The sequence below is a fragment of the Trachypithecus francoisi genome, unplaced genomic scaffold, assembly GCF_009764315.1.
Source record: "Trachypithecus francoisi isolate TF-2019V2 unplaced genomic scaffold, Tfra_2.0 Lachesis_group5, whole genome shotgun sequence".
Taxonomy (NCBI): Eukaryota; Metazoa; Chordata; class Mammalia; order Primates; family Cercopithecidae; genus Trachypithecus; species Trachypithecus francoisi.
Window position 1 is genome coordinate 88,798,993 of NW_022681470.1, and position 10,549 is coordinate 88,809,541.

The window sequence follows — 10,549 nt, forward strand, 5'->3', positions numbered from 1 at the left end:
ATAAGCCAGGAACAGAAAGTTAAACATTACATGTTTTCATTCAAATGAGGAAGCTAAAAAAAACGATGATCTCAAAGAAGTAAAAAGTAGAACAGAGGATTCTACAGGCTAGAAAGAGTAAGACAAGGTGAGCATAAGGAGAGTGTGTGTTAATAAGATGTGTGTTAATAAGATAGTCTGGAGAAAGAGCCCAGGAAGCTGGAGACCATTAAAATTAGAGAGCTATGGAATAACTTGGGTGTAAGGTAATATGAAGTTAATCAGGAGAATAAAAATGGAGGAACAGAGCAACCAAAGAAGCATTGACAAAACATTGAAACTGATTGCACATGGGAAATAAGAAGGTTGTTCAAAGATGAATCCAAAGCTTCAGGCTTGGTGACTATGGTGCAAAAATGGAAACTTGGTAGTGTGGATAGGAAGTTAGTTTGGGTGACTTTATGAGTTTGGTTATAAATAAGTTGAGAATGAGATGAAAACAGAACAGTAAGTGGAAAAGTGTAGCCAGAGGTATAATTTAAGCTTCCTGTTAATATTCAGACAACTCTGATAATTTAGGAAAGTGGTTACAGATGGCTTTCTAAAACTCAAATGTAAAAATTAGATAGCAAATCTGCATGTATCCAGCGTCCTTAAGGAACAAAATGATTTACATTAATGCATTTTTTAAGATAACTAAAGTTACTTCTTCAAGTAACATCTTTTTGTTGTAAACAGTTTTTATGAAAATCTGTCTAGACTATTTTATTAACATCTCCCTTCTTAAATAGATGGCAATAACTATTATTTCACCATTTCTTGATGAATTGTGTTTGTATTTTATTAGGTTGTCCCTATCAGGACAATAATAGTAACTTCTTATGTCATAGAGTCTGTCTCTTATAATCCCAGTACTTTGTAACCTGCTGTTTCCTTTTTTCTGTAGTCTGAGAATACAATAAACTGGATTTTACATGAATAAGAGTTGGTGGGCTCTGAAAGACCGTCCAAGGACTTCTCCCACAGGCTTTAGCACAAAGGAATGGTGGTGGCCACCTTAGCAGATTCACTCTTATTTACTTACTGTTTCTCCTGGTCAGGGAATCTGAATGTCTACAATTTCTGGAAGTCTGGGGCAATTTCTGTAATAATTTTACAGGCATAACTTTTGGGACTCGCTTTTTGTACATATTGCCATGCCAGCCCTGTTGTCAAGGGAGGAATGGGGGTGGACAAGTGATTAGAACCACTCTTCATTTGTCCAATATCCAAATGAAATAATCAAATCTTATCTCTTTGGGTCATTCTTAGTCATTTAAAACCATTTTTAATATTAAATATTTAAACCAAATGTTTCTAGGTCTTCCAGCCTTCTGAGATCACCCTTTCCTTCAACATTTAAATAAAATACCTCCCACACCTTCCCACACCCAGCTGGAGACCTCCATCTGTGAGGATTGCTGGATGGGTGGGAAGGGAGCAGTGCTTATATTCCGCTGGTAGCCTCTCATCCACGTTGCTGCTCCCATATAATTTCGGGAGCCTACTATGTCTCACTCTCCTTCTCTCCAGGTTCCAGACCTCCAAATCTAGTCACATGAGTCAATCGCTAAAATGTCAGGATTTCTGCAAGTTAGTTGTTAAGCATCCCATCATTAACTAACTGCTGATATTTAAATAAATTATACATTTTTAAAAAGGTAGTAAGTACTCAAATGCATCATTTCTTAATTATTTTACTATCCTTTACTATTCTAAGATCTTGGGAGGGTTTACATCTACTGCACATACATAGAGGAAACACTACATAATGGTGCACGTCTTTTCCTAACTCAGTGACTTGATGGAAATGCTACCGCAGAAATGGACAAGTGCTACAAATCCGAGTTTCAGGGTGCTTTGTATTGTTTGGTTGTCGTTATTGGAAAGGTGATTGTTAAACGTTTACCAGCACAACACTCCCCCACTCCTCCAGGAAAAAACTGAAACACACCTGTCACTCCAGTATACAGACCAATTTAAACTCTTTTTACTTATAGTATCTCCCTTTTCAGAACATGCTATGGGGCCTAGATCTGAACAAAGTGGCCTGTTAAGGAGTTTGTCTAAACCCAATAGGCTTCTACTTCTCAGATGAATTTTACCAGCATCCCTAAAATTTGAAACGGCTGCCATGGTTTTTTTCAAATAATCCATTTACAAATCTTTGCATTTTCCTCTGTTTTCTTCAAAAGCGTATGTTGAACACAATATTCAGTGTTAAGATGCTTCACGAGAAGTTGGGGTGAAAGAAGAGGGCAGAGAAGTGTGCTGTAACTTTGGAAAAACTGAGTCTCCCTCAAAGAAGGGGGTTAGGAGGGTTAGAGTTAGAGCTGTTGTTGAAGAAAAACTCCCAAAAACAAAGCTAGTGGAAACTCTTTCTTTCTGAGGGGGATAATAAAAGTGAGGGAAGCACCCCTTCCATTGTTCATGAGTCATTTCCTGTTTTAATTCTTCCTGTTTGTCCTTGGTTTTTCCACAAGTAATTGTCAACTCCACCTTTCACTCTTACCTCCCCTCCTGGGTCATGCCCGGTATTGGGTGAACATGTTGGTGGACCGAAAGCACTTTGAGGATGAAAACCGTTAGGGAGCCAGAAATGACTTCTAAACCTGCAAACTGCTCTGAACTGTTTCTTCCTTCTTTGATTTTATTTTTTTCTCTTTCCTTCTTTTCACCTTCCTTCTTTCATGATCTTGCCCCCCACCTTTTTATCCTTTCTTTCTTTCTTTTGAGTGTTACTTTCAGTGCTTTAAATGTTTCTCAATTGGGAAGTGCTACCACAAGGACAGGAAGTAAGGCTTTGAGCGCAAGGTTTTGACATTGGTCTACTGGCGGCATGAGAAAGAGACAGACAAGAGAAAGGAGCAAAACGGTGTTCCTTTGAAAGCAGAACCCTAAAAATGAAACTTCTTAGCCTTGTTTACCCTTATCCAAATAACTTCAGAATAACTACTTCTGAGAATAATAATAGCTAGCCTTGGTGTGGCTGCTTTCTTCTGAAGTGTTTAAATAACTAGAAAGAGCAGGAACTTTGCCATGGGGCGCTCTGAGAGTCACCCTGGCTGCTCCTTGCTGGCTGGCTGGCCCTGTGTGCCTTGCTCCCCTCCTCCAGCCGTCTCCCTGTCACAGTCTGACAGTCAGTAGCCAGCATCATTGTGACTGGCCAACAACTGCGCTGGACCAGTTGCTAAATATTTTTTAGTCAACTTTGATTAAATTAAATAGTGTCTATAAAAAGCCTATCACAGAGCCTGCCTGGCATATAGTAGTGGGTGTTTAAATGTTTTTAGTTCTAACAAATTTTTCCTACCCACCCACCTCCAAACCTCATTATCAACACAGTTCTGTTGGGAAGCAGTTAGGGAAAAAAGTATTATTAATTATTCTTATGTGACACAACTTACATAAAGGAAAATTTAGGTGCAGAGGTGAATGGACTAAGAACACAGTCGTGAGTCAGAGGTACCAGCACTTGAACAGGATTCCCCGTGCCAACTCAGAGCATGAACCACAAGACTCAGGACTCTGGTAATCAGCTAACAGTTTCAAAGTGGAACGAGTAGAGTCAGAAAAAATCTGGGTTTAGATTTTTCTGCCACTTATCATGAGACCTTGAACAAATCACTTGACCTCTCTAAGCCTCAGTTTTCCCATGTGCAAAATGGGACCAATATACCTAAATGATTAAGTGATATAATGCATGTGTAAAAGGATTTAAAATGAGATCTTGTTTAATTTGAGCCCAGGCTCCAAAAATCACAGTTAGCCTTGGTGTGGCTGCTTTCAAAACAAAACAATAGATGCTAAGCTCTCCCCACATTACAAAGTTTGCCCACTTTTTCAGGGATTGACAAAGGAGATGATCAAAAGCTGATTGTGTGGCTCTTGGCACATCACCCATATCAGGAGTCTAAGTTGAAGAGAAGGAGGGGAGGGGATTTCTCCATAAAGAGTCATTGGAATGCTGTGCTACTATGGGGACAGGGGGCGCCCTTCCATGAGGAAGGGAGACTTTCCCTTCACCTCAAGCCAACTGAGTGAGCTTCAATAGTACCATAAGTGGAAGATCACTCAGAGTGACATGTGTCCTCTGGAGTTTGGCATATATAAGGAATGTGAAGAGAGGCTGTGGATAGATGTGCCTGAGGCCACAGAGCAGAGAAAGAATGAGAACTGACCATCTACAGATGGTAGGACAACAATGCAAAAGTGTTTCCCAAGACCACACATAGACTTTCCAAGTCGGAGTTGGCCAGGAGTCCGTTTGAAAGTCCACTGTAGAGTAATAATCATAACCAACTCAGGGAAGCTCAGTACCGAAAGTTGAAGTGAAAACCATAGGAAGCACCATCTACCTCACAGGAATTACAGTTAAAAGTTCCCAGCAGAGGAATCTTTGAAGAACCTAAAATATACCCCATGGGAAAACTAGCCAGCAATTTTACTTCTGCTCCATTCCCAGTCACAGAGGCATATAAGGTGCACTTAAGCCTCTATTCTACAGCCTTTCCTGACATGGCTCCCATGGTCACCTCTGGCTCCAAATTCCTGATTCTGTTTAATTAGTTCAGATTACGGGTCATTTGACCCCTTGTGTATGTTTCCTTATTTGTTACCACCTTAAACCTAGGCAAGGCCCAGCATCCTTGCCATAATTGTCACCTAAACAGCCTGATTTACACAAGGCTGCTGCATGGATGGAACATTCTGGTTTTACTGAATGTTTTCGAAAGAGGCATTGGTTTACACTGAAGCAACGCAAAGTGACAACTATTATTTTATCTTCCCATGAAGAATTTCCACCTCCTTTCTTCTCATGAAAGACCCTTACCCCCAGGCAAAAACAGAGGCCCATTACCTGTGTGGGATAATCATGATGCTCTATTTCCTGGCATTGACAAGGGATGGACATGTAATCCAAGCAGGGACAATTATAACACATCCTTGGAATTGTTATATGGATACTTAGAGGAAAAAAGCTCTCTATGGTTGCTGAGCTGAGTCTGGCTGCAACCATGTCTCTTGCCACATGGCAAAGTCCTTTCTGTCATAGAAAAATATGAGGTCAACATGGAAAGGGAAACAGAGTTAAGCAGAGATGAGAAAGATAGGAAAGGAAAGGATGGAGTGAGGGAGAGAAAGAAATTTGGCAGTTCTAATTCAAGTTTCTGTACAGTGTCTGCACTTTAGTTTCTATAATTCTTCCTTGGATGCAGCAAACGATCCTGGAATCTTTCCAAACGTTGTGAGTCACTAAGATCCCTTTTTTGTATAAGCTTCTTGGTACTGGGTTTATGTTACTTTCACACACCAGAAACCTCAATAATATAGCAAAAAGTTTCCAATTAAATGTTGGGTATCTCTAACCTTAAAAGCCCCTTTTCCATTCTGTCCTCAGGGATCTTCACTCCATTTACCTCTCTAGCTTTATACCTTCTAAAGGCTTTGCTCCTTCCTCTTTCCCTTTCCTGTTCCCTCCTAGGATCAAAACCAAATTCCTACCTTCCTTTGCTTATGCAGAACAATTCAGCCATTTTTTTTTAAACTCTATTGGTTCCTGATATCCATGGCCACATCTTTTGCCATGAGTGGTTTATCAGGATATTTTCCCAAAGACAGCTCAATACAAGAAAAAGTCTTGAGCATTTTGTTGGCTACTAGAGAAAAAAATCCAATCCATACAGTCTTTCTCTAACAAATTTTTGGATAGTTGGTCAGGTAAATTATCTAAGTTTTCTCACCTATAACGTTACATTTTAGAGTTAAAAAGTCTGTATAGATAAGCTAACCCAAGCCCTTTAATAAGATTAGAGAAGGTAAGTAGCTTATCATGTACTAAAAAGAAGTTAGTAGTAATGTCATGGTTAGGACATTGGTGCCGAATTTTGGTCCAGGGCCTCAAGACCCCAGAAAAAAGAACAAGCCTTTATGACTTGACTATTGTCATAATTTAGGTTGATTTCAGTTTGTAAACTCAGTATTCAAAAGAAACCTCAAAGCTTCAGTCCTTCAACCATAACATGGTTAAAAAATAGATCACCAGTTCTCACTTTTGGATATAGAATCTTTTCTTTTATTATTATTATTATCATTATTATTATTATTATTATTATTTTAAGACAGAGTCTTGCTGTTGTCGGCCTAGGCTGGAGTCCAATGGCGTGATCTCAGCTCATTGCAACCTCTGCCTCCTGGGTTCCAGCAATTGTCCCGCCTCAGTCTCCCGAGCAGCTGAGATTACAGGCACCCACCACCACACTCGGCTAATTTTTGTATTTTTTAGTAGAGACGGAGTTTCAACATGTTGGCCAGGCTGGTCTCGAACTCCTGACCTCTGGTGATCCACCTGCCTTGGCCTTCCAAAGTGCTGGGATTACAGGCGTGAGCCACCTTTTATTTAAGTGAAATCTTATACTAATGGGAAATAAAAATAAAATAATGGCAATAATAAAAGTGTTAGCTCAGATCCTCCAGGAAGCAGATGCCAAAGATTTATTGGGGGAGATGGCTATGAAGGAAAAAGAAGATAGAGATGGAGATGATAGGGAAACTCCTTAGACCATGTAGATGTGACTCCTGGGAAAAAGGGAGGAAAGGAGGGAGGATTAAGTAAGAATAATCTCAGACTTCTGCCCTGTTCTAAGATAGTTTCAGGCCAGGTGCAGTGGCTCATGCCTGTAAGTAATCACAGCACTTTGGGAGGCCAAGACAGAAGGATCACTTGAGCTCAGGAGTTCCAGACCAGCCTGGGTTACATAGTGAGAGCTCGTCTCTACTAAAATTAAAAAAAAAAAAAAAAAATTAGCGGGGCATGGTGGCACATGCCTATAGGGCCAGGTATTCAAGGGGTGGTGGGGCAGGGTGAGTGGGGACTGGCAGTGTTGAGGTGGGAGGATCGCTTCAGCCTGGAATATCAAGGTTGCAGTGAGTCCCAATCGTTCCACTGCCCTCCAGCATGGGTGACAGAGTCAGACTCTGACTCAAAAAAAGAAAAGAAAAGTGTCAGCCTGGCTGATGGGCAGTCCTCAAGTCAAAGTCACCCATCAGAAGAGTCTGCATCTTGCAGAAAAAGGTCTGCAATCACATTTGTACCACATTCAATCATTGGTTAGGAGCAGCCCATTAAAGTCTGGCTTCAGTGGAAATACAATGGCAGAGTCAGAGAACAGCTGCTGGAGTCACCAATCAATCAAGCTTCCCAAAACAAAAGGCCTGACATGTACTTTCATGGCTGCTTCAATTTAAAATTTCTTTTAATTTTTTAAGTAGAAGGAGGGGAGGAAAAAATTGAAATAATAACCAAATATTCCAAATTTGATAAAACTATAAATTCTTATATCCAAGAAGCTCATTAAATCCCAACCATAAGAAATTTAAGAAAAGTATGCCAAGGTACATCATAATCAAATTACTTAAAACCATTAATAGAAACAAAAACTTAAAAGCAGACAGAGAAAAGAGACACAATATGTACAAAGGAGGAAAGGTAAAAATGAAAGTAGACTTCCTGGCCAGGCGCAGTGGCTCACGACTGTAATCCCAGCACTTTGGAAGGCCAAGGTGGGTGGATCACCTGAAGTCAGGAGTTTGAGGCCAGCTTGGCAAACATGGCGAAACTCCATCTCTACTAAAAATACAAAAATTAGCCGGGCATGGTGAAAGGCACTTGTAATCCCAGCTGCTAGGGAGGCTTAGGCCAGAGAATCACTTGAACCCGGGAGGGAGAGGTTGCAGTGAGCCGAGATCATGCCATTGCACTCCAGCCTGGGTGACAAAATCGAAACTCAGTCTTGGGGGGGGAAAAAAAAAGACTTCTCAATGCAAGCCAGAAGACACTGGAGCAGCATCTTGAAAGCAAGGAGGGAAACACACACACACAAACACACACACACACACACACACACACCTGTCAACATAAAATCCTATACTTAGTGAAAATAGCCCTAAAAAATAAAGGTAAAATAAAGACTTTTGCAGACATGCAGAAGCTGAAAGAATTCACCACAAGCATATCAGCACTGCAAGAAATGTTAGAGGAAGCCTTTCAGGAAGAATGAAAGTGATCATAAATGGTTTTATCAGAGGAGGTGGCACAGCTACCACTGAGCCTTTTCCTTACCCCTCTCCTGAGGTGCTCCCAATGGAAACTTTGGAGATGCTGAAGAATGCCTAAAAACCACCTCAAGTTATTTCTAATGGTCTTTCCAGTTCTTGCCTTTTAAAATGACTTAATTCTGGATTGTGTATTTTCTCTTGGGCATTTTGCCTATAACAGAATGAACACCCATCCAATAAATAGTAGCAAATGAGTTATGGTTTCATGTTGCAAAGAGTCAGGAATAATAACTTAATGAGATGATAGTTCAAAAATTGTCCTTTTTGCCGGTGCTAGTGATGTGTATCAAGTATTGTTTTCATCATCAGCAATCAGGGATGTGGCAGAGGAATTACAAAGGGGAAGAATTTGTGCTAGGACTCAGAGTCAGGCAAAACTGATAGTACGAATCAGGGCATATAGTAGTTGAAAGCATACTGAAGTTGACTATTGAGAAATTTAGTGCTAGGCCAGCTCCACACTAGTTGTGCAAGTTTGAGATTCACTCTTCCCTCTGGACCTCAGTTTCTTCATATTGGGATGTTAGCTAAGTGACTCCAAAAATCCTTCCAAGTCTAACCACCTGTGATCCTACAAGTGTGACTGAATTCAGGCTAGTCTTATACTCCTCCGACTACTTCACTCTTCTTCATCTGACTAGTTACCAGCAGGGAAATCCCTCCAACCCCAAAATAGCCATTATTTTCATAATTCAACTATTAAAATGAATAAGTTTTAAGTTTGAAAATCTCTTCAAACTGTATACATTGTATAATGTCATTGAAAAGGTAAAACTATAATGACAGAGAACTCATCAGTGGTTGCCAGAGTTGCAGGTGGGGAGAGAGGTTAACTACAAATTGGTAGCACAAGGGAATTTTTGAGGGTGATGAAACTGTTCGGCATCTTGATTGTGAGGGTGGTTACGGGACTATATGCATTCACAAAAATCCATGAAACTATATATCACGAAGAATAAGTTTTACTGCATGTAAATTTAAAACTAAATAAATAAATAATTTTTAAAAATAGGGCAACAGCTTTGGTAGTGATTTACATCCATGTTTCTTTAAGTGTGCATCATTTTAATATATTCTAGATGATTTTCCAGGGATTAAATTTATTCTTATTTGAATAGCCTCTCAAAAGTGTATAAATTATTAGCATACACTTTAAAATACATAATGTATGTTTTAAAATAAATAATGGTTTTTTTTTTTTTTATTTCTACCACTCTTATGGCGATTATTTATTTTACCTTATTATTTGTGAAGAAGCCTAGAATTTGTTATATTTACACTGTTAAATGGTCACAACATTTTAAAAGCTGTAGAACAGTTATAGTTCATATATTAACTTTATAATTAAATGAAAAGGCAATGTTTATTAGCTGTTTCATACATCGTCTCTGAAAAGTTCTCAGTTCTTCTCACTGAAACTTGTAAGCAACTGAGCAGCTTCTGTCTGTATCTGTTTATCCTCCTCTGTGTGTGCTGGATAGTCCTTGGCTTTCATTAGCCAGAAAGCAGCAAGCTTTTTGTTGTGTAGTTTCAAGTATGTCTTTCCTTGTTCTGCCCTGTGAAAGTAGCCTAAGGCCTTCTCATAGGTGGAACTCGGAGGAGTTGCAAACAGCATTTTAGCAATTCTTCTTTGATACCAAGGCATTTCAGCAAATGTATAGCACCAAATACCCATAAGGTGAATTGAAGTCGCATCTTTAGGGTTCAGTTCAATTGCTTTCTCAAAATGCTCCTTGATAATATACGCATTTGCAATTTTAGCCTTGATGCCTTCATAATCTCCAACATCACTAAGGCAGATTGCATACCACTTATGCGCTGCAAAATGTGATTCATTTTTCTCTAGTGCTCTTTTTGCATACTCTAGGGCTTCATACACCAATAGCTTTTTCTCCTCTTCTGAGGTTCTGCTAAGCTGAGCAACATCACGTGATGCCCGTGCCAAACGCCACAGTAACTCTGCATCTTCACTTTCCTTGTATTGGGTTAGCAACTGATAAAGTTTTTCTGTTTCTCCGCTTTCATACAGGTAGTCTGCTTGTTCAAGTATTTCTTCAATGTCATGCGCGTCCATGTGGAGAGACCACCAAACAGGCTTTATGTCAAAATAATGGTTTTCAAAATATGGCAGTTATAGTCTTAAAAGACTTTCTAAAAACAGATGTATTGAGACATAATTTACATACCATGAAATCATTGGTGTGAAGTATTCTGATATTTAGTAAATTTACTGAGTTGGGCAACCATCACCACAATCTAATATTAGAACATTTCACCATCCCAAAATGATTCCTCATGCCCATTTTCAGTTTAAGAGACTCATAAAAGTAGAAGAGCGGTCAGTCTGCTAGTAAATTTGCTAACACAGAATCACAACATTTTTAGTGTTGGAAAGCTCTTAAGACCACCTTAA

The 10,549-nt window shown here is 39.5% G+C and overlaps 1 protein-coding gene across 1 annotated transcript; it reads right to left on the reverse strand.

Moving 5' to 3' along the window:
• Window positions 1-9,438: 9,438 nt before the first annotated feature.
• Window positions 9,439-10,210, reverse strand: LOC117074107 (regulator of microtubule dynamics protein 1-like). The gene has a single exon (XM_033195326.1). It carries the CDS (start codon window positions 10,208-10,210, stop codon window positions 9,536-9,538), a length of 675 nt encoding a protein of 224 aa, XP_033051217.1. The 3' UTR covers window positions 9,439-9,535.
• Window positions 10,211-10,549: the final 339 nt, after the last annotated feature.